The sequence below is a fragment of the Stigmatopora argus genome, chromosome 6, assembly GCF_051989625.1.
Source record: "Stigmatopora argus isolate UIUO_Sarg chromosome 6, RoL_Sarg_1.0, whole genome shotgun sequence".
Classification (NCBI taxonomy): domain Eukaryota; kingdom Metazoa; phylum Chordata; class Actinopteri; order Syngnathiformes; family Syngnathidae; genus Stigmatopora; species Stigmatopora argus.
In genome coordinates this window covers 9,246,258-9,270,948 of record NC_135392.1, presented here as the reverse complement: position 1 = coordinate 9,270,948, position 24,691 = coordinate 9,246,258, and the positions used below count along the sequence as shown (strand labels likewise).

At 42.4% G+C, this 24,691-nt stretch overlaps 1 protein-coding gene across 7 annotated transcripts; it reads left to right on the top strand.

Annotated features, from left to right (window-relative positions):
• Positions 1 to 5,560: 5,560 nt before the first annotated feature.
• LOC144075339 (uncharacterized) lies at positions 5,561 to 23,866 on the top strand. 7 transcript variants are annotated; one of them, XM_077602257.1, is made up of 17 exons: positions 5,561 to 5,705; positions 6,909 to 6,962; positions 7,836 to 7,942; positions 8,193 to 9,168; positions 10,157 to 10,529; positions 10,741 to 11,118; positions 12,539 to 12,758; positions 14,685 to 15,237; positions 15,300 to 15,459; positions 15,555 to 15,671; positions 15,758 to 15,910; positions 16,136 to 16,292; positions 16,638 to 17,094; positions 17,494 to 17,641; positions 17,760 to 17,849; positions 17,940 to 18,135; positions 18,929 to 23,866. In XM_077602257.1, the coding sequence occupies exons 3-17, from the start codon at positions 7,870 to 7,872 to the stop codon at positions 23,437 to 23,439; spliced, it is 8,562 nt and encodes a 2,853-aa protein (XP_077458383.1). In that variant the 5' UTR covers positions 5,561 to 5,705; positions 6,909 to 6,962; positions 7,836 to 7,869; the 3' UTR covers positions 23,440 to 23,866. The 7 variants fall into 7 exon arrangements, with proteins under 7 accessions (XP_077458383.1, XP_077458385.1, XP_077458384.1 ...); XM_077602259.1 differs by having other exon boundaries at positions 8,172 to 9,168; positions 10,765 to 11,118; XM_077602258.1 differs by having other exon boundaries at positions 8,172 to 9,168; positions 10,762 to 11,118.
• Positions 23,867 to 24,691: the final 825 nt, after the last annotated feature.

The window sequence follows — 24,691 nt, the reverse complement described above, 5'->3', positions numbered from 1 at the left end:
TGAAGCTCTGTGCCCGTCATCCATCTTGTTGAAGCAGGTCTCCAAGGGATCCCTTGAATGTGAGCCTCAGCTGTATTTGGACTTGGATGTTGTCTCGCTCTCCTGATGTGTAATAAGCTTGAGAAAGCCTATATAGCATCACTTACACTTTCCTTCTCATCCTTTTATCGTTTCTACACAGGACAAAATGGGTTATGGATGGTGTGGAAGTTTATATACGTAGAATCTAAATTGTAATGTTCGTTGTGCATTCATTATTTAAACAAGTTATTTGAATTAAATTATAACTGTTACTTAGCCGGATAATGTTTATATAAAGTATAAATATTACATTATTTAGAGAGCACTTTATCATCGGCACGTTACTGTGGGAGTGGGTAAGATGACTTTTTAATCAGTTTGTAGAAGTCATAAGCCTTTGGCTTTAAATATTTTCCCAATCCTTCAAAGATATTGTTTTCATGTATCCACTCAAAAAATTGGGTATTAGTTTAAACTCTCAGACTATGGTTTGGACATGGTTAAACAATAGATTTGACTTTATGAACAAATTATGCAGAAACACCAGTGTTTCTGAATTTTCATAAACCGTCACATTTCTTTTAACCGTACTTCCAAAATTCTATTCAAAGTGTTCCTGCATGACAGGTGTCCAGTCACCCCTGTGTAAGGTTAATGAGAAGCACCCGAAGTCTGTGCAGATTTGCAAGGGAGCCCCATTGATCTCGACCCAGTCAAAGTATGATCTCAGAGATAAAAAGGAGTGAACGAGAGGGGAACTGATTCCCTGTCAGCCACAAGTCAGCAAAGGGCAATTCTAGCCCGCAGGCCGTCTTTGAAAAACTGAAGGGCAAGCATGGTGGATTAAGCCACTGTGTGGGAAGGAGGGAGAGATAGAGGCAGCCACACTTCCAGTGTTATTGTTCTAACACAGAGCACATGGGCTGACAGTTTGCCCTTTTTAAAAATTTGCGAGCCTGGCACTGTCTGAGAGGATAACCTATTGAGTCAAAAGTTTATGACCTGCACAGGTGAGAGTTGTGGTCTTATACACTATGAAAAAAAAACAGTTGAAGTACCAACCACTGACTTGGATTGTAGTTTCTGACTGAAGGTGAACTTGTGCAGAAAATAAACAAATCTGAAATTTCGTACTGCACCTACCTATACACGGGAGAAATTCAACCCAAGTAGTATGGTTAAAACAAAGCACCGCACAAATACGGTTACAGTAAATGAGCCTCGCTGGCCAATCCTTTTTGAAGAGTGAATCGTGAGAGAAAGTGAAATGAAAAAGAAGTAGTGTTTTTCTGGAACTGATAATCTACAGACTGAAAATAAGGATGGGCATAGTTTCCTTGTCTTGGCAGCGAATAGAAAATCCAAAGAACTCAGAAGTTCAAAGAACTGAAGGACGAAACGCTTGTTTATGAGAATCCACATTAGGGTGGCGGGGGGTGCTGGAGCCTATCCCAGCTGACTCCGGGCCAGAGGCGGGGGACACCCTGAATCGGTGGCCAGCCAATCGCAGGGCACAAAGAGGCAGACAACCACACAACTCCACACAGGTGGACTGACCTGGACTCAAACCCAGGACCCCAGAGCTGTGAGACCGACGCGCTAACCACTCGCCCCACCGGGCTGCTCTAATTTGAATTCTTTGAACGGAATTATAACAAGCTGTAATATTTTTTAACTTAAAGTCTGCCCTTCAGTGTGCAATTTCAAACACTGCAGATTGCCCACACATATGTACATTAAAATTAGATAACTTGAGTTCTGTTTTTTTGACAACCCCGTGGATCAATGATGTTTTTTTCCTTCAAACATATACCAGCACCATCTGTAATGCCAGTAATATGTGAGTTTAAAGACATCAAACATCTTGATTGTGTCACAGTGATAATATTCATGAGTCAGTGTGTCTGAGTAGTGCGCTAAACTTGGTTCGAGCAAAAACTGCTGCGCATTAAGCAGTCAAACATTTGCATTGTTACACCGCAACAACAGAAGGAGCAGGCAGAGATGCAACTGAGCACCTTTCAAAACAATCTTTGTTTTGCTCTCCAGAAGATGGGCTACAAGGGTCTGTGACAGGGAGGGAGAGAACAAGGCACACAGCAAGAGGATTCTCAAAAGGAAGGAAGGTGACAGCAGGAAAGGAGAAAGGGGGGAAAGGCAAGGGGAGTAAAGAAAAAGAAAGGTTAGAGGGAGAAATGAGAATAAAAGAACATTCATTATAAATTCACTGAATCGACAAGCTGTCACAGTTGTGCCGGCCCTGAAGAACACAAAGCTGTGCTGCACTACTCTCTACCCCAATGTTAAATCTTTCATTTAGTTGTATGTACTGTATGAAGTATATAACCTGATTGTGCTCCCCAGTAAACGAATGGCCCGTCATAATCTGAATTCCTGTCGTAATTTTGTTTTCTTCTCACCTACACTCTTCTCACTGTACCAGCTCAACACTTCTAGACTGTCAATGAAATATGAGCTGCCTGTAGCATATTGATCCTAAGATCCCAAGATGGAATGATCACATCGCATCCTTGTTTTGCTGCAGAGACACTGTCAATGGCTTCTATGTTTGCTATTGATTCCTTTGATCAATTTGGCTGTGATGCAAACAATTGGATTTTGTGCGGTTGCTGTTTTACATAAAGCAGAGCAGAACCATGAGTTGTAGAAAGGCCGCTCCTTCAACTGTTTCTTTAAAGACACCATGCCATCAAATACAAAAAGTTCTCACTGTGTGTGCATAATAAAGCTCAAAATTTAAAACATACATCAGAAAGGCAAAAGTTTAATATCTTAACATGGGTACCCGGACGTTTCATCAACGGACACTTGGTCGACGGACACTTCGTCGACCAAACGTCCGTTCGACCAAACGTCCGAGGATGAAGTGTCCGACGACCAAGTGTCCGTCGACAAAACGTCCAGTCACTCTTAAGATGAGTATGCAGGATCTCAGGTTCCATTCAGAACTCATCCCGGTGAAAAAAGTTTGACTGCCGAGCCTTTACAATCTGCTCATCAAGCAAATAATCAAGTGCTTGTATTCAACTGGTCTATAGTCTGTGATTTTACAAATAACCAGAGCACACAGACAAATTAATTCTTATTGGTAGTGAGCTTTTACTACATGTGTCACAATGTGATCATGTGTACAGTATGCAAAGCAAATTGTCAGAAAGGTTCTGGTAGTTGAAAAAAACTACATATTTCAGGACTTTGGTGTACAAAAGATCTATGGTGCACTATGAATAATTTTTCCTATGCTACAAGGTCAGTGAAGAAGTAGTTTCATCTTTGCTGCCAGCCACTCTTTATAGTATAGATCAATACCGCTGGTTCCCTGTTTCAGTTGAAATGAGAACTGTTGAGTGGTTTTTGTGACAAAAACATAGATTAATACAGAAAATCGATTTAGGCCATGCACTTCTAATAGAAAACAAGGAGTACTGTGGTATCCCAATGTATGTGTGCTTTTTAACATGGATGTCCATACATGCACTACCTCCTTGGAGACATCTACACCTAACCTTCTCTGTGGTTCAATGAAGACCGCCGAGCTCCATCACCGTAAAATATGCACAAACATGTTCGGCAATCTTGTCCTATCTAGTCTGAATGTGGCGCCAAATAGAAGTATGGATCTGTTCTCATATGGTCTGTGACACAGTGACATTTGATTTCATGAGCAGATATACTAGTCCCAACGCATTTCCAATGTTACCCGTTGATGCCTAGTGACGCTTTTAGTCACAGGGGAACCCCTGACAAATTGTTAACATGTAAGTGAAAAATGTTTAATACTGCTGGGAATAACTTGCTGATGTGACTGACCACCACAGGAGAAAAGAACAGTGGGCTGAATTTCCTTCTCTTTTGCATCAGGAAAACTTAATGCGAGTCTAATGGCAATAGAAATCAACTTCTAGCAATAACAATGTCTTGTTTCTGTGAAGGATGACCTTTCAAATAGCAAACCGTGAGCAGAGAAGGAAGATCAAATCTTAAAATGTAAATAAAATCTGATTTCTAACTCTGTTTTACTATAGGGTCACAGTGTCACCCAGTGGCAGAAATGTTGCACCACATTAAGTAATATTATTTTAAAATATATATAGTGTTAGATAATTCACACAATTTAATAATCAGCCTGTGCTTCTGGGGTGAATGTAAATGAGACAGCTTTTGGAAATCTGAATGTACAACTCCATTAGTCCTGCTTGCATAATTGATATTTTTCACATTCATCAGCTGTCAGGTAACACCTATGGTCCTATTCTTTTTCAGGGTATGGGAGAAGGCTATGCATAAAGAGGAGAGCCTTTGAGGACTGGCATACTTTATTGTGTGGTAATAACCAATTAATGTGCTAATGTTTCCACATTTCATCTCTGCGATAATTGCTGCCATCAATATTATTAGTCATGTTTCTCTCATAGCTTGCAACTTCGTAGGAGTAATGTTTAATAAAGGATCATAATGAAAAGAAAAAATGCAATACAATGACTTTGAATCAAACCTATATTCAGTATTGCAAACTAAAATCGTGGACGTCATTAGTTAAGATGAACCCTTCCTTGACAACAACTTGTAAGATTGACTTGTCTTCTAGGCCAATGACGTGCTTTTATTAGGGATCTTTGTTTTTCCAATGTGTTTGAGAATGATTTGTGACCGGTGTATTGTGTACCCAATGTGGCACTATAAAAAACAAATTGAAGAATGAAATTACAGATAACAAATGCCTGCTATTAAATTGATCAAATATTAATGTTTCTTGCAATAACATCTATGTTTTTGCGACTGACAACCGGTTATAAAAATGGAGTTCAATACTATACTTTACAGCACCGGACCTCAATTTACTTGCAAATTTGCCACATCATTTTACCATTTATACTAAATAAATGAGTCATTAAGCAGCCTTGTCATACAACTTATAAATATGAACTCACCAAAATCACATCAGTCTGTAAGGCCACCACAAGACACCTGAAATCATATCGTGAAAATACAGGTGATTTTCGCTTTAATAATAATGAGATCTATGCAAATTATTGAACAAAAAATATTCAGCATATATATTATTGTACAATATTTATTCGAGCGCTGGGCGGCCCCGCAGATGAATGGTTAAGGCGTTGGCCTCACAGTTCAGGGGCCCTGGGTTTGATCCCAGGTCAGTCTTCCTGTGTGGAGTTTGCATGTTCTCATTGGGCTTGTGTGGGTTTTCTCCAGGTACTCCGGTTTCCTCCCACATTCTAAAGAAGGCATGGAAGGCTGATTGGACACTAAATTGCCACTAGGTATGAGCGTGAGACTGAATGGTTGGTTGTCTGTCTTCTCGTACCCTGCAATTGGCTGGCCACCAATTAAGGGTGTAGCCTGCCTGGTGCCAGAAGTCAGCTGGAATAGGCTCCAGCACCCCCCGCGAGCCTTGTGAGGATAAGCAATTCAGATAATGAATGAACTTCAAGTGCTTGCTCATGAGTTGAAGCAAAAATATATTGTCATTCGCCCTTTTTCACGCCAAGCCAATAGGGGCAATAGTGAGTTGCGGTGCCCGTGTTCTGTCAGTCTTCAGGTCAGCCATCTGGCGCAGTCAGCTAGCTCCAGCAGGATTTGGGAAAATGGAGGCTTGACCGAAGAATGAACGAGGGCACGTCATCTGCAACTCTGTCGTGTAGGTGGGTAAAATATTGCGTGCTCTTTCATTTGTCGAACTTATTTCAATACTTTAGAACGCATTCGAGTCTGTAACTGCTCTAGTATTTGCAGATTGTTTTTCCTCCCTCCCTCCCCTTCAGTTGACGCCGATTGCAGCAATGCAATAACAAGGTTGCGTGTCTTAAACCAAAATAGGATTTCATCACCATATAGCAATCTGTAATGTGTAGATGTTGCCAATTTTCTCTCTCATGTGGGATGCGTATGTGCAGTTGTGCATCCAAGGGGCTCATATGCCAAGTTAGGGACTTAGTAGCTTGGTAGTTAAAGCTCGTGGTGAGCTATCGCTTTCTAGCCGAAAGCTGGTCCAAATAAATTTCAGTGAAATGCAACATTTGCATGCTGCAAAACGGATAATATGTATATATAAATTTTCTACTTCGATTAACACACGGTGATCTATCACTTAGCCTGTCAAAAGCACCAGGTTCGTGTTTCGTTATATTACGCGGTGTAGCTTAAGCTAACACTGTTAGCAACCGAGGCTTTGCGGCCATTTCAGGTTGATACGAAACACAACTCATGAGGCGGTTTAGCCAATACTTGCAAAATCTTGCATTCCACTACCAATAACAAAAATCGGAATTTTCCATAATAATTATTCACCTGATTCTAAATTATAAACCTCGGAATATTGCTCTTTCGTGCCTTGTGTCGTCCCCTCAAGGATAACGCAACATTGGCTGCTAACAGCACGGCTGCTAACCATGTTCTTTGACATCTTTACGCATTTATAAATCGTCATCGCCGCATTTTCCTGGTTATCCGTGATTATGACGAATATGATTCATATCGTCTATTCGTCGAGGCCTGTCCGCCCATTTGGATAATAACACGTTTAGTCACGTGGCACAGCACGGGCCACTGGTGCCATTTCGGTGGTGTCCATCAATTCCGCCAGTGTTTTCTAGTAGAAACCATGAAGAGTTATTTTTTTCCTCTATCTGCCCAAACCAAAAATATAAACCACTCTTAAGAAAGTACTTTAATCGGATGGGGTTAGAAATGCATTCACGTTTTAGATTCGGGCGGTTTGAAATTCTTTCACCTTGTAAACAATGTGTAACTGATCTTTGGGGTGCACTTTCAAAATGTTAAAAATATATGTCCTCACAAGGTAAAGAGTGCTATTATTCTAAAATGCATTTTTTTCCCCTTGTCAGATCTTCACATCCTGATGATTGTTGTGAAGTTTTTGTTTTGTTGAGGAATTACAGGTACAGTTTCAATCATTTTTGTTTCCAAAACGTGTAAGCTTTATATTTGTACAATTATTTTTTCTCAGTGAGTGAATGACTCTAATTTAAACAAACTACAATGTAAGAAATATATTTACATATATCCAACTTTTCTGATTTTAATTGCTTTACGCAATTTTCATTTTACATACCGATTATCCACACAAGGGTGACGGGGGTGCTAGAGGCTATCCGTGCCAACTTTGGGCAGTAGGTGGGGGACACCCTGAATTGGTTGCTAGCAATTACATGCTATTTGTTCATCAAACTTCAGTTATCTTGCGTTAGTTGATGTGTGAATTCCAGGGGACCGCAAGAAATAAACTGTTTAAATAGGAGTCCTTTCACATAAGCAGAAACGGCACGGATATTGCTCATGACAGAGGAAGCCTTAATAAGTGTGCGTCCTTAAACATTCTTCAGCTTTGGCACACTCGTAATGAGCTTTTGAAACCTCTCCTCCATATTCTCAAGCACTTTTGGTACTATTTTATTTGACAAGTGAAATTAAGCATGCCATTTTCTGGAGGAAGAGGGGATAGGTGTTAACTGGTGACTGCTAAAACTAACTTAAGTAAACGCGGACGTTCTTTTTCCCTGTTTGGGTACCGCAACTTGGCATCGAAAGATTTCGATACACGGTACGACTGATGCACTTTCCTTGGTGCCCTAAAGCAAAGCGTTTAGCGCTCAGCCCTACTCATATTCTCTGGCTATTAACAGGGCATGGTTTCAAGTTAAATCGTTTGATTAGCATGAAGCAGATTTCAATTCTTTTTTGATGCGTAGGGATATGGGCTACCTGGCTTGCACTTAGTTAGTGACTGTCTTATGCTCTTCTCCTAACTGTAGTGATTCAGTTTCAAAGTAGTGATTGACTCCACCCATGGAGGAGAATGTGAGCCCTGAGCTCTATGAGCCAGAACAGAGCCAAGGCCAAATGGATAGCCGCTCTCAAGGTACCTTGAATGAGCTTATTTTTATCCTTATTGAAGGCTGGGCCTTCATATGCACTGGGCAGTAGTGTGGTGTGATGTTATGTAATCCTTAAGCAACTAGGAACTCAAGAAAAGAATCTAGCCAAGCACACCAAGTTTATCAAACTTAATCAATGGTAAAGACACCCAGTAGTTGCTTCTTTAATCAGCTCTGAAGTGGCTGTTAGTCCTCTTGTTAATGCTACCCTAGCCTTCTGTGATTTGTGTACAGGTGATGGAGAAGTGCGGCCTAGTGAGCAAAGTTCCCCAACAGAAAGTGAAAAAGTGGCAGAGAAGACAGTAGAAAACTTAGACAAATCTTCAAAACCCAACTGTGAGGTGAAGAAAACGTGGTCGTTCCGCAAGTCCACTGTTGCTAAAAGAGAGATGCCAGTGGAGACAGCAACCGACCAACCCGAGAGCCGCTACCCGGTGCGCCGTAGTGGCAGACAGTCGAAGCGCACTGACAAATTGGAGGAATTTCTCTCCACTACTAAAAGAGTGCTAAGAAAAAGTGCTCCTCCGACCCTTGAAAGTGGAGATCCTCCTTCACAAACCCCAACTGATGCAGAAACTGCCTCTGAAGCCAGCTTTGATGGTAACGCAGACACAAAATCTGATGACAAGCCTGAGTCCTCTGAGAGAAGAACTAGAAGTAGCACGAGAGAACAGACTCTAAGATCAACTAGGCTTGGCAAGTGGACGCGCCAGAAAGACAGTTCTGCAGTCAAAGATGAAGAAAGCTCTGAGAATGAGGACAGCGGAGATGAAGAGCCAGAGAGAAAAGATTCTGGGAGAACAGACAAAGGGTCTGTTGCTGTCACGAAAAGGGAGGATGGAAACACCAGTAAGGAACAGCATCAGTCTGACTCGAGTGTAGAGAATAAAGACGGCGAAAACCAGGAGGATGTCGAACAAGCAGCTCAAGAGGACAGCAAAAATGAGGAAGACACCACGGAAAACCCTGGACTGTTGGTAAAGCGCGGCCCAATAAGAACCTACATAAATAAAAAAAGGGTCACAAAAGGGAGCAGCTCCGTCAAGACATCGAATCCTGCGCCAAATGTTGGCAAGAAAAGCAAGCCTCAGGAAGAGCAGGACAGTGATGAAGAGGATGATTCTTCCTCCTCGTCTTCATCCAGTGATTCTGATGGAGGATATGACCCCAATGCTCTTTATTGCATCTGTCGACAGAAACACAACAAAAGGTTCGTTTCAAATGCTTCATTGGGGGGTTCACGGTTCTCACTTTCTAAATGTAAATATATACGTTTATATGTAGAAATGAATAAAGTCCATATGTAAATAATAGCTCTGTGAAAGAAACTTCGCATGAAAGGTGGACTGACATTAGCAATCAGTTTCCATTCGGAATGGATTTAGTTAGCTTGTTGTTGTTGCATACTAGTAACATTTTATGGCTTTTCTAATACAGCGGGCATCCCATGCTGGTGGGCGGCATTCACAAATACCCCATTTACATTTTCTATTTTGGAGGGGAACGTCAATTCATGGGTTTTTTTTTCTATTTGTAGTCTGGCTGTTCCTAGTAAATGTCCATTGTATGTTCTGCTTTTTTCCCTCCATAAAGCATATGAGGACACATCTGATTTTCTTTTCAAAATGTGATGTGTAAAGTTAAAAAACAGATAAAAATACGAGTATGATTGTGGCTAAACATTAGCAGCCAGCTCAGATTTTTCTGTGGGATAACTTTATTATAATTTAAACTGATTTGATAGTCAACTGTCGTTTGTGGAGTGATGTGTTGTTGTGAAGGGTTCTGCTCACAGTGAAGTCACACCCTTTATATGTAAAATCTAATTAGCCATCTAAGCAAACGACAAAATGCTTGCGTCGCAAGGTTTTGATACTTAACAGAAATAAACCACGCTAATTTCATCACACAATGATAAAAGGCACTTTTAATCGGAGTGCCTCAAACTCCTGACGTCAAACTGCACGTCAGGGTCTGAGACAATGAAGGGAACTATGGTAAACAGTATTGTAAATGTTTCAAGGAGCTAAATAGCCTATCATATTTATATTTCTAGACTTAAACTGGGCTGAAATAATTAAATTTTAGAATTAATAGTAACAATTTTTTTTTAATGGATGGACAATAACATTGCTATCAGGGGGCAGTGACATTTATAGCATGACTAGTTTGCCATCACAAGTGTTCTTGCTCACTAGGTTCATGATCTGCTGCGACCGCTGCGAGGAGTGGTTCCATGGAGACTGCGTGGGCATCACAGAGGCCCGGGGGCGTCTGATGGAGAGAAATGGAGAGGATTATGTCTGCCCCAACTGCACAGCTAAAAAAAGCCAGGTGATCAGGCCAGCCACCTCCATGCTGTCACTGAGCACGGACATGAAGACCAGAGGTAGTGCTGTATCGCCAATGATTGCCGACTCGGGCCAGATGGCGGGTTCAGCGACGGCAGCGCAACCGCACTCGACATCGTCTGGGAGTGATGACAAAGTATTGGATGACGTCGGCATCAAAGGCAGGATTGAGAAAGCCACAAATCCTACAGGAAAAAAGAAGATAAAAATCTTTCAGCCGGTAGGTCTTGACAAATCAGAATTTCTTTGACTTACCTGTAAATTTGATTTTTTTCCCGGTTTTAACATTCATGTTGCATGCTCTCAATATATTGAAGATCAGTCGCATGAATAACTGACATAGTGAAAGCTTCCCATTAATGAATCTTGATGAATGTGTGAAATGACCTAGAAAATGCGTGTCATTTTTTAAACCACCTCCTCAACGTTAGCGATTGTGCACTGGTTTGAAGCAGACAGTCCAGCAGCCAACGCCACCACACGGTGTCCAGAAGAGGGCGCCGGTGTCAGAAAAGACAGCGGGCCGCAAGTCACAGCCAAAAACAGCGCATGAGATGGAACAAGAGAAGGTGGCTTCAAACGTGGAGGTGAAAACGACTGCTCAAGCAGGAGAGGGTGGAGTGTCGGTGAGAACGGAGGATGTTTCATTCCCAAAATGCATCGGTCCCGGCTGTGACAACAACGCTCAACCAGACTCCGTCTACTGTGGAAATGACTGCATCCTAAGACACGCTGCTGCTGCCATGAAGTCATTTACTGAAGTCAAAGAGCCTAAGGGCAATGCTCAGAAACCAACCTCTGCATCAAAGGTAATTTGGACTAACTTAAAATTGTGAAGACATGCAGTACAGCTTCTTGAAGTTATTAACACATATATACGGGTCTTTGGTGAATTTTCAAGCAGATACACTCACTTTTATGATGCTCAATGGCTGACTGGCCTTGAAAAAGATATCACTCCTCTGCCACAGTTTGACACTGTGCATTTGCCATATATTTATACACGTGAACTACAAAGCTAGCCGTATCCACATAGGGCTTTAAGCACGAAATGACTTGTAGTTTTGTATCACTAGTCTTTGTTGTCTCTGTTTTGGGATTGTTTCAAATTGGCTTGATACACTTTGTGATGAAGAATGCTTTGATCCTGAAAAACATTTTGCTTGCAAATGATAAATAGCCATTATTCAGTTTTCACACTGCCTATTGTTAGTGTTGTGCTGATCTGTTGGTCGATGTCCACATTTTCATCTACTTCATATGTGGGGCCTTCTTCTTTCTGTATAAGGACTTCTACCGTAATGAAGAGGATACCCAAAGCAAAAGAATCAATACCGTTTGAATTTATCATCTATACGTGTAGCATGTTTCACCATTAATAGGGAATTTGATGACTGGTGACTCACTTTTTGCTGTTCTCTATTCATCTAAAAAGAGTTATCATACTATGCACTTTCAATTGAAGTAAGGACAGGAACATTGATCTTAAAATAGTTTTTTTGCCCCATTCTACCTAAATGGGTTTAACATATTCAATGTGATATACCGGCCGGTACTCGGATCTCAACTTACATACATTTGTTGGGGGTGTAACACAGTTGCAGGTGAGGCAGACTGTCTTCACATAAATAAAGCGCCTGCATTTGCTTGCTGACAAGTCCAAGGGGTGGTCTGCAGGGATCAGCTCCATTTTGCTGGTGTCTCAAATCATGACCAAATAAATAGAATACTAATTAACCCACATACAAAAGTAGCTTTTTGCTGACAAGTGTGACATCATGCATGCTGTCATCTTTGATACACCGCTCTAAGGAGGTTTGAAATCTACCGCTCCATCTATTACTGCTTCGGTCAGTATGAATTGAAGTTTTATTGGTTATAATTTTAATGATGCACACATTGAAGCTGTAAAGAGTGACATCATGCGCGCTGTCATCTTTGATACACTGGCGAAAAGAGACTTTAAATCTATCCTTCGATCTAACCCCGAAAAGGGACAAAAAGATGCCCATTGTTTGCAATGTTGCGCTCATTGAGGGTCCCGTAGTCATTCTGCATGATTGCACCTCAGTGTCTGGGAGAGAAAGATGGTGTAGTGTAGAATACATGAGATTTCTATCATGGAAAAAAAAAAAACAGAATTACATGATGCAATTTTCCTGTGTAGGACTGTTCCTTCTGGGTGCTGTTACTAAACTGCCCTAATTTGCATCTCTTTGGTCCGTTCAGAGGGGAGAGGCCAACCGGACCAAGGCCCAAATGGAGAGCAAGGGGGATTCGGGGAGCGACGGAGATGACAACGATGTTCCTGATGAGGATGATGAAGATGCACACGCCGTGGAAGATCCGCCACCGCCTACCACTGCGTCCTGGTGCAGCGACCATAATTACATTGCAGTACCACCAGAAAAGACTACATCCATATCAGCCACAGTGTTAAACAAAAAGTGTATGTATCTCTTTGTGGGTCTTTTTGTTAACATAGTTAAGTATTTTTCAAGTAGTTTGTTCTTTCATGCTAGTGTAACCTAATACAGAGGACATGAGAGTTTTTCTGTTGTTAATCATGACTTGTTAAAGTGTGATTTCGATGACTGCCTTGGGATGGAATAGTGGCAGCTGCTTGGAACGGTAAGTCTGACTTTTTGGAGACTGTCAAGTGTTCAAAGAGAACGAAATGACAGATCCGTAACATCAGGTTCATTTGAAAAGCTGTAAAGGTTATCGATAGCAGGCAGCATTGTCTAAGGGAGGCCCAGGTTTGGAAAATTGAGCCCTGGTATTCAGGGGATTTAAGAATAGGAATAGGCTACTGCATACACGTGTCAGGCAGTGACCATTATTCTGCTCAATTTGCCCTTTTGAATTTTTCAGATGTGTTCATCTGAGTGTTAACGTTGGTGCGGTTTGGGCACCTCAAAATTATTTGCCATCACTTTCAGGAAAAGCTTAAAAGCGGGTAGCCCAGTGTTTCAAATTAAGATGCTAAGTTTGTTAATTCAGATTCTGTCTGAGTGGGCCATTTGAAAGGACCACTTGCTTTGTGAGTCTCCATGGGTTCATCACCTCAACAAATAATTTCGACAGCAGGTACGTCTTAGAATCCGTTGTTACCCCCCTTCGAACCAATCCGTTTTGATGCAGTTACCTGTTTAGAACAACATTCAACAAAGTTGAATCACTGTCCCCGAGGTTACAATGGTGACCTTATATTTTTTTCACTTTTTCAATACATTGCATCAATTATAGTAGGAAACTTGTCTTAAAATAAAAAGTTGATGTGACAGATTTTGGGATCTTTCATTGAGTTTCTGAGCAGTGTTGGCTTGCTATCGGCTATCCCAAAGTTAAAAGATCTGAGCATTTACACCTGGTTGAGAATACACAAGGTGGAGATGGTGCAGATGATGTCCAAGATGGCAAGCAGCTGAAATGGAAACCTCCCAGACCCTTCCTAGTTCCTATCCAGGGTGGTGAAGAGAGGCTGGAGAGAAGTATAGAGAAGATTGAAGCTTATCTGCAGGAGAGATTTCAACCAAGAGTCCCCCTCCCAGCCCACCCCATTATCTACACTGATTTCTGGCATAATGAGCGATCTCTTACACCTCAGTGTTGTGTTCATATTTACTTGGACGACACAAAAGACATGGCAGGCCATTTAGCTGGTGCATGTTGATTTTGTGCAGTTTTGACGACGCTCAATTGGTTCCGTTAAATGAGTTAGTTCTGGACATGTCGCGTGTATAAGAACAAAACTAGTGATTTGCTATGCATTTAAGGGAGTTCTGTTCAAGTATAAGGTTTAAGTGACAGACCATGTTAATGCCATCATGTGGGTTTCAAATATGACTGTTATTATAATCTGCTGACTCATGATTGGGGAATGTTTTGCTTTTGCTTGCCATTGTCGATATAATGGATTTTGAGTGGCTGAGTTTTTTCAAGGTTAGGTCCTTTGCAAGGTCCCCCCCAACCCCCTTTTTTGATCTTATTAGTCTTGTATATCAACTCATTACACGATACGGACCGGTGTAGCTTTGTCAGTAATGCAGAACTAATAATTGTTACTGCTGATAGATATTATTGATTAATGACAAGTTCAGGCAAAACTTGATTAGGACAAGTGTTTCATGAGATTTAAGATGTTTAGGTCATTTTTAGATCTCTCAAGCATTAGTTTGGCAACAAATGTGCTCTATATAGCCATGTTACATTACTTGCTTAAAATGCACTTATTTAAACTACTGAAAGATTAAAATATGGGTTGAATTGCTATCTGCAAAGTAACTGGATGGTGCTGAAGTGACCATTTATTAATACTGTGATTGGTAGCTTTTAAAGTGTTTAGTATTTTTTCTTTCTTTTTTTTGTGCAGTGCCACCCAAAGAAGACAAACAGACAAATAAACCCGTCCCATCTCATGGGCAACCTTCCAGTGATTCCAAGACTCCTGCCAAAGCGAAGAAGGCCATGGCAACTCGGGCATCATCCAAGGTGTTGCCAAAGGGCAAGAAGCCAGCCCCTCAATCGGGGAGCTCCAAGGCACCCAAGAGGCCGGCAACTGCTCCCAGCAAATCTGCAGTGAAGTCCAAGAAAGCTCGAACGACGTCCACTGCCACCCCGCCCCCTGCCCCATCTCCTTACCCTCAAGGCCCAATCCATGTGACAGGAGCGCTGAGAGTCACAAAGACTAACTTCACCATTCCAAAGAAGCAGCCTCAACAAAAAGACTCGCCGCCCCGTCATCAGTCTTCATCATCCTCGAGAGTCTCCTCATCTCCCGTTACTTCAACTCCCCCCAGTCACTCTTCTCCGAGGCCTCACCATTCAGGTTCTTCATCGGCCTCTGCATCCCCCGTACCGCCGCCTCCAAACCACCAGATGAGACAAAACATCCGTCGATCTCTGACAGACATTCTTTACAAGAGGTAAGATTCTTTATATATGGCAATTATTTCATCAGAACACTAATGTTGTACTTCTTTGCCAGGGTGAGTGACAGTGATGATCTGAAAATGACGGAGAGTGAGGTTGCCCGGCTCGCAGTTGCCATTGAAAAAGAGATGTTTAACCTCTGCCTAAGCACTGATAGCAAGTACAAAAACAAGTATCGGTCACTCATGTTCAACCTCAAGGACCCAAAAAACAAAGTAAGTCAATGTGATTGTTAAATTTCTCTCATTCAAAAGAAATACATGTATTTTAATTCAGAAAGGAGAGAATAAATGACTTGGCTGTATTTCAGGGCCTATTCTACAAGGTGATTGGAGGAGATGTATCCCCTTTCCGACTAGTAAGGCTAAGTGCTGAAGAAATGATTGCCAAGGGGATGTCAGAGTGGAAGAAGTCTGACCCATCCCAGGTAAACCTTCAAACCACAAGTTTCAAGTCAATTCCTATTTTAAACCTTATGATGATGACTTTTCACATTGCATTTGATATCCTCAGTCATCAAGTGGAAGGTCCCATTCAGGTCATTCCAAACAGAGCAGTAGGCACAACTCTCATAGCATGGATGTGGAGGATGCCCCGCCCCCATCAGATACAGATGTATGTATCTCTGCCACAGCCTCCTCTTCTCGCATCACTTCTGCTGTAGTAGTAAGTGATGGCTGTCTTCTGCTTTCACCCTTTTTTCTTCACCTGTGCAAATTAATACACTATCCTTAGACCATGGTGGTCTTCCATAGCCTTTTGGTTTTCCTCTTATTCCTTTTGATTCAAAAAGCAGTCAACGTACGCAAACCTATTTTACATTCAATTGTGGTTGTCTGGAAAGTTGTTGTTCTTTGTAGGATTTGACTTCAACCTTTTGTATTCCCTCAGGACCAAGAAGAGACCAGTCTCGCTCCGTCAGCTGCGCCTCAGCCATCTGCTGTGGATGGTAGCAGTAGTATGCCAGATGTTTTCAGTAGCATGCTTAAAGACACAACACCAGAGCACAGAACTCATTTGTTTGACCTCAACTGTAAAATATGCACAGGTAAATGAGGCATGGTTAGGGGAATATATCTTGGTATTCAAGGCCTTAGTTTACCGTGTTGTTCCTTAATAAATGTAGCATTTACCATATTTTCCGCACCATAAAGCGCACCTTCAACGAAGGTGTGTGAAGGGAATAATATACAATGATTAACTTATATTGATCTATATATAGGGTGCACTGCCGGTCTTTTAATTGCGCCTTATAGTGCGGAAAATGCGGCAAGTATAAAAGATCAGATTGTCTCTATGTATAGGCCTTGTTTTTCCTTTTTTAAGCGTATTTTGTAAGGTATCAGCACCACAGTCTTTCCATCTAATGTCTCTAAACTATTGTTTCATTTAGGTCAAAAGACAGAAGATGAGCTTGACCCTAAGAAAACTAAGCCCACAAAGAAATTTGATGCATCCAGACAAGAGATGCATGCAGCCAGTGCTGTCAGTCAACAGCACCAGCAGCAATTCCCTCCACCTTACCAGTCTGGGATGGAACCAGTACTTGTAGAGTCACAGACACAACCTTTCCAAGAAGATCCTACCAATTTGGCCCTACCTGTGCAGACACCCCAGGCTATTGCCCCCACTGTTTCTTCTGTCAGCATCACACGGCGTGACCCACGGATGGCCAGACACGGTTCTGGTGTTAACATCCCTTACTGTGCTCCAGAAAAACCAACAAGCAACATTTCAGAATCTCTCCCAGTTCCCATCATTGATCCTATGGATCTTGCCACCAAGGCACTCCTTCCTTTGCCTCCTGCTCCTCCACCCCCATTAGCCTTGTCCAAACCATCTAAAACAAGGTAGTTACTCTAAAGACAATTCATTAAGCTAAACCAATTTTAGAATGTTTTTCCACAGTTGGCCATTATTTAAATGCTTAGAATCTTAATTTTCATTGTTTTGAAGTCATAGATGTTTTTTTTTTAATGTTCTGAACCGCTTTATCCTCATTAGTATTGCGGGGGGTGCTGGAGCCTATCCCAGCCGATCGCAGGGAACGAGGAGACAGACAACCATTCACTCTCACACATATCTAGGGGCAATTTATAATGTCCAATCAGCCTACTGTGCATGTCTTTGGAATGTGGAAGCAAACCCACGCAGGCCCGGGGGGAAACACCACACAGTTGGAGCGACCTGGATTAGATGATAAATTGTGCCGATATATATTTTTTATAATGGTATTGCTTTTTTTCCAGTATCTCTGAGTCTCCTCCAGAGGGAGAGACCGCTATCTTCCTCCATGGTCAAGAAAAGATTTGGAAAGGGTTCATCAACATGCAGTCTGTGGCCAAATTTGTAACCAAAGCTTACTTGGTTTCGGGATCCTTTGAGTTTCTTAAGGAGGCAAGTAAAATGATGTAATCTTGTTTGTTTGAGTGGGTGTATGTATGTGTGTGTGTCTGAATGTCTGTGTATGTTTTAAGTCTAGTTGTATAACAGCTCTGTGCTCAATTTTATGCAGGATCTGCCAGACACTATTCATGTTGGTGGACGCATCTCTCCAAGCACAGTGTGGGACTATGTTGGGAAGTTGAAAACGTCATTATCCAAGGTTGGCTTTTACAAAGGTTTACAGTAACGAGAAAAATTAAAGCTTTTATTTCATGATTTGCATTGACCTTGCTATCTTTTTCTATCATAGGAGCTGTGCTTGATCAGATTCCAGCCAGCTACAGAGGAAGAAGAAGTGGCATATGTGTCACTCTTCTGTTACTTCAGCAGCAGGAAGAGATTTGGTGTGGTCGCTAACAGCAACCGACGTATCAAAGATCTCTATCTAATTCCTTTGAGTTCCAAGGACCCACTGCCCTCCAAACTATTACCATTTGATGGACCAGGTATGCTTTTTGCCAATAGATTACAAACTGAAGCAGTAGCATTATTCGTTCCCTTGGGTTCCTATTTGTGGCCTCTGAACTATTGCTATATTCAAAAGGAAGAAGGAATGCGACGATGTCACATTACATAGTAAATCCAATAGTTAAGTTTGATCACATTACATTACATTCATCTTCCTGTCTGAGCTATTGTGACACTAATTTCAGTCTACAGCAGAGGGTAGTATTGGACAAAAGTGTTCCCCAAAATGAATGACAGTTTGATATTCCATAATCCAAATGCTATGGAAGCATAAACGGTAACAAATAATAGATTATTGGGCGAAAAAAGTGTTTCTGTTTCTTCCCGATTCAAGTATATGTGACCATTCGTATATTTGTTAATCAAATGGTCCAATGTACGTGGCTTATTTGTGGTGGCTGGAGATTTTAATAGTATTTGGTATGCAGTCTGTATTATATAAGTTAGTTGCAAGTTATTTTGGCCATTGGATGCATCTTTAGTGATTTGTGTTAACATAAGCAGATACGTTTTTTTCTGAATTACAATATAATGGAAATGATAATAGTGTGAATGTTGAGAACGCTTGACACATCATTTCTAGGTATCACCATTATATCATTATTTCTACTGTTTGGATTCACTACCAATGCTCTCAATATAACAATATGCATAGTTTTACCTTGTGAATGAAAAGTGAAATTGTATATCTCCAGGGCTAGCTGACTCTTGTTTGGTGGACAATTGAGAGCAGCCATGTGTTTGTTTCAAAATTTCTTGTTTATTCTGCAGGACTTGAGCCAGCGCGGCCCAACCTCCTTCTGGGTCTCTTGATCTGCCAGAAGGACAGAAAGCGTGCTGGAATTCCTTTGGAAACTGATGAGAAACGGCCTAAGATACAAATGAAAGAAATTGAAGACGCTCCTCCTAAGCTACCAGCATCAGTCAAAGTGGAGCGAAGCACACGGCAAAGTTTGGAAATTCCCTTCAGTACTACTCCCCCGGGGTCACCACCTAGCAGCTCCTCTGAAACGCCAAGCATTTCTCTGGCCACCTCATCTGTCTTTTCTGTGTTGCCATCTGTGAAAGCACCTCCCACGTCCTCCGTCATCGGCGTGGAATGCCCACCCTCATCCAGCTCTGTGCCTGCATCTGCGGCTCCTGCCACTCCTCTTCAGACCATACTCAACACTCTATTTGGGAAGAAAAAGCATGATTCAGAACCTTCTAGTTGTAACTCTCCCTCTGAACAAAGCGTAGAACCAGCCAAACCACGCTCTACATTGCTAGATCCAATTGTCCAGCAGTTTGCACAAATTTCAAAAGATAAACAACTGGAAGAGGATGAAGATGATCGACCATATGACCCAGAGGAAGAGTATGACCCAAGTAAGGGATACGGTGTGCCTAATAAACCAGTTGAAGTAGTAAATAAACTGGATATTGTACCAAATGAAATTGATGATATCGCATATGACCCTGAAGATGATTCAATATTTGACGAAGTCAAAACGACTGTATCAGATGAAACAGGAAAGCCTGCATGTGAAAAACTTCCCAATGTCGATAAAATATTGGTCGCCCAGGAAGAAAATAACACATACCCGAAACAAGAAGAGGATATGCCAGCCACTGAATCATCTAGTGCCCCACAAACATCTCCAAACCTTGTGGGCAGCAGTGAGTTACTTCAGCTTGGCAAAAAAGTAGAAGAGCTAGTGAATCCGTCATCTGCTGCACCCTCAATAAACCAAAAGAGAGATCCTCGGCAGAACCGTGAATCTCCGCCAGTTCCAGAAACAACTGCTGAAGCCCTCTGCAAAGATGAGTTGCCCTCAGATCAGATCGCAGAACAGATCGCAGAACAATATTCTCCTTCACAACCATCAGAAGAAAATATCATTTTGCCTCCTGTTGCTGACCATGTAGATTCCTCAGAAGACTCAGAAACATCATTACCTATGGAGCTAGAAAAATCTGAGCCATTGCCTTTCATGGACAGTGTAAAGGAAGAAGTTTCAATTCCTTTATTAGGAGAAACATTAGAACCTGATCTGGACTTTAGCTATCTTGAAGAAAAAGAAGAGAAATTGGAAAAAGAACAACCTGAAACGGCTCGTGATGAAATAGAGACCGACAAGTACAGTATTTGGCCAAATGCCGCAAGTATTTTAAAAAGTAATGAGGATTCAGAATATGATGACCATAGCCAAGACAAAGCAAAATTTAGCTCCTTCACTGAACCACCAAGCTCTTCAATTACTTCCACAATCCCAGTTCTCACCCCAAGTGTAGCTAAGATTGACACTCATTCCTATCATCCACGACACCGCATATTAACATCCGACTTTAACAATGAGTATAGAAGGTCAACTGACATTCCTCCACCATCAGACTTTGAAAATGATTATAGACGGCCATCTGAAAGGCATTTATCATCTGACTTTGACAATGAGTATAGACGGCCAACTGACATTCCTCCATCCGACTATGACAATGAGTACAGACGGCCAACTGACATTCCCCTACCATCGGAATATGAGAATAAATACAGACGGCCAACTGACATTCCCCCACCATCGGACTTTGAGAATAAATATAGACGGCCAACTGACATTCCCCCACCATCAAACTTTCTCCCACATCAACCAATACATGGACAGAATCCCATGATGAGGCCTCCACCCATGTCGATACCTCCACCCATGCAAGGTCTTCCTTCAATGTCAGTGCAACAATCTATGCAAGGACCCCCTCCAGCTATCCATCATCCTCGCACCGTGCTTGGTCCACCAATTCAATCTGATAACACCTGTCAGTATGGGCAACCTCCAAATCCATTCCCTCCCTATCAAAACCAGTGGACACGTGCACAACTGCCACCACCACCGCCACCGCCGCCGCCGCAGCAGCAGCCACTCTCAAGACCACCACCCCAGAATCTTATACCAACCACAGGACCACATCCCCCACCACGATACCCACCGATCGCCCAGAGAGGTCCTCCCCCTCAAATGTTTGATCCTCTTATCCCCCCTCAGCATACTGGACAACAAGGACCGCCCCCAGGATTCCCCCCACCTCGTACTTTTGATGTACAGAATCAGCTGCCGCCTCCACGATTTACCGGTCCGCCTCCACCATTTAATTTCCCTGCAAACAGAGGTCCTCCTCCACCTTTTACAGGACCACCACCAGGACATTTTGACAGCAGGCCTCCTCCTCTGACCCACTTTTCCAGACCAAGGGGTCCCATACCATCTCAGTATGGTGAGCGTTCCAATCAAAGTGCAATCCGGGTTCTAGAGCCAAGCCGTAGCCCTAGAGCTCAGTATAATAAAGATAGCCACCCATTCAAACATGTGGACCAACATCAAAATAATCCTCAGAATATTTTCAAAGACAGCCAGCCTGCTGTTTACAGGACGCTTCCACCCAGCCAGTACGATGAATCAAGAGGGCCACCTTTGGAGATGAGTGGACAACACTTCAATTTTGGAGTTCCAAGGCTACAATCGCCACCACATCGAGGAGCTTTGAACGAGCACCCAGCTCTTTCTCCTCTACAACAGGAGAATAGAGCACTGCATGATCAGTCTCAGCCTTTCGCTGGATCTGAACGTTACCGCTTTGATAGGTTTCCAGATGACGTGAGACCGCTTCGTCATAGCGCACTTCTACCGACCCCCGCAGAGGCTTCTGCTGTTCCTCCGAATCGCATGGGGGAGCACAGTCCGGACCCACGGCGAGAGGACTACTGGCGTAGACATTCCCCCGAAGCCATGAGGAGAAGCAGCACCACTCGAGAAGGCTCAGAACCGCAAAGTACAGAACTCTTCAGTCTCTTTGACGTAGGGCTCAGAGAACAGGTTCCTAGCTCTTCATCATTGTTAGAGGAAAGACTCAAGGAACTCGCTGTTGAAAGCGTAAGAGACAGAGACCGGGAGAGCCCTCCTTCTCTAAGATCCATCTGGGATAGGAGCAAGCGGTGGAGCAGAGAAAGAGAGTGGGACAGAAGTAGGGAGAGAGATATCGATAGCCGAGAACGGGAGCGCAGCAAAGGAAAGGAAAGCGAAAAACACAATGAGGCAGAGGTTGAGCAAAACAGAGATCAAGACACAGATAAGAGAAGAGACCGTGACAGGGAAAGGGAAAAGGACAAAGACAGACCCAGGGACACTGACAGAAGGGATTTTGATCGTGAAAGGGCGAGAATCCGCGACAAAGAGCGAGAACGAGAACGAGACAAAAGACACGACCGGTCCCGGAGTAGAGACCGTGATAGGGATCGAGGTAAAGACAAAAGTAAAGACAGAGACAAAGAAAGGGAGAGTGACAGAGACAAAGACAGGGAAAGAGACCGAGACCGAGAAAGGGAGAGTGACAGAGACAAAGACAGGGAGAGAGACAGAGACAGAGAAAGGGAGAGTGACAGAGACAAGGACAGGGAGAGAGACCGAGACAGAGAAAGGGAGAGTGACAGAGACAAAGACAGGGAGAGAGACAGAGACAGAGAAAGGGAGAGTGACCGAGACAAAGACAGGGAGAGAGACAGAGACAAAAATGGAGATCGCGACAAAGACCGGGAAAGGGACAGAGAAAAAGACCATGACAAAGATAAGACCAGAGACCGGGATAGAGGCAGAGACAAGGATAGGGATGGAGAGAAAGATAGAGACAGAAATAAAGACCCTGATAGAGAAAGAGAAAAAGATAGAGATGGAGAGAAAGATAGAGACAGAGATAAAGACCGTGACCGAGACAGAGAGAAAGAGAAAGACAGACCCCGTGACAGAGACCGTGAGAAAGACAGAGACCGTGAGAAAGACAGAGACCGTGAGAGAGACAGAGACCGTGAGAGAGACAGAGAAAAAGATAGAGACCGCGAGAAAGACAGAGACCGCGAGAAAGACAGAGACCGCGAGAAAGACAGAGACCGCGAGAAAGACAGAGACCGCGAGAGAGACAGAGACCGCGAGAGAGACAGAGACCGCGAGAGAGACAGAGACCGTGAGAGAGACAGAGACCGGGTGGACAGAGAGAGAGACCGGGTAGAGAGAGAGAGAGACCGTGACAGAGACCGAGAGCGAGACAGAGACCGGGAGCGAGACAGAGACCGGGAGCGAGACAGAGCCCGGGAGAAGGAAAGAGATAGAGATAAAGACCGAGACCAAGATAGAGACCGTGGCAGAGACCGGCAAGAAACAAACAAAACTAGAGAAAGGAAAGAAGACAAAAATGGTAAAAATGAAAAATCAAAGACAAAAGAAAAGACTGCCGAAAATGATAAAAAATTGTCCTAGTGTGTTTCTTGGAGACATCATTTAAAACCACTGAAAATCCGTGTGATTAATGACATGTATTTCATTTCTATAGGTTCCAGCGTTTGTATTTTCTGTCTTAAGTTGTTCAGCACATTTGCAAAATATAACTGAAGGACATTTAAGTAAGTTACTTTAGGTGTTTGAGGTGTGGGTTATAGCTACAGAGTTAAACCCAGATTAAGAAAGAACTGCGTCCAATCACAACACGTGTAAATATAAATGTATTTGTGTACATACTGATGTTTTTAATACTTTTCTAAGTAGACAAAATAAAAGCCATATACTCTGAATGGATTGTGGAAAATTAAACTGCTCAGCAGTGTTATTGGACAGGTTCAGAAAAGGTTCAATCAACATTGCAATACCTAATCATTTGTTTCAACTCAATTAAACATTGTTGCTCACATTATGGATTGGACTGACATTTTTTTACCTATTGATTCTTACGAAAAAATATCGGGGCAATTTAGTGGCCAATCAGAGGAAACCAGAATACCCAGAGGAAACCCACGCGGGCCCGGGGACAACATCCAAACTCCACACAGGTGGACTGACCTGGACTTAGTGAACCACTCGCTCCACCGGGACGCCCATAATTAAACATGTTGCTAGATTAAGGATGCTCTACTATAATACAGGAATTTGTTGTAATATACACGGTATGAAAGCCTGGACCTCAGATTGTAGTTGAAATTGATCCCAAGCTGCCTCTCACATTTGACAAAATCCAATGATCGAGTGAAAACTAGCATATTTTCTTCCAAACCTCAACTTGGATACAAAATATGGTCGTGACCTTCCGCAAATGTTAAAGCAAAGCACCAAGCTACATAATTCAAGCATCACCACTATTCATTTTCGCTCGAGGAAACTTCAATTTTGTTGACAACAAATAACCACTTTGTGCCAATAATGACAGTCTTTATATACACCGTAATGACCTGCTCTTATCTTATCATATGTTTGCAGTGCCTTTTTTTCCCACCAATTGGATAGATGAGGGTCTTGACTCGAGCTCGTGGACATCCTGCTCGTAATGTCTTCCTGTGGAAGATAAACACGAGTTGTCCTGCAGAATCAATAATGAATATATATCTATATATACACAGTAGTATATGAGAACACCAGAAGTTTTGATCAACAAAACCCAGAAATTTCCGCATCATGCGTTACCACATTGAACATTTCTTGAAAAACTCATGTCAGCATATCACTTTCTATTTTAACGATT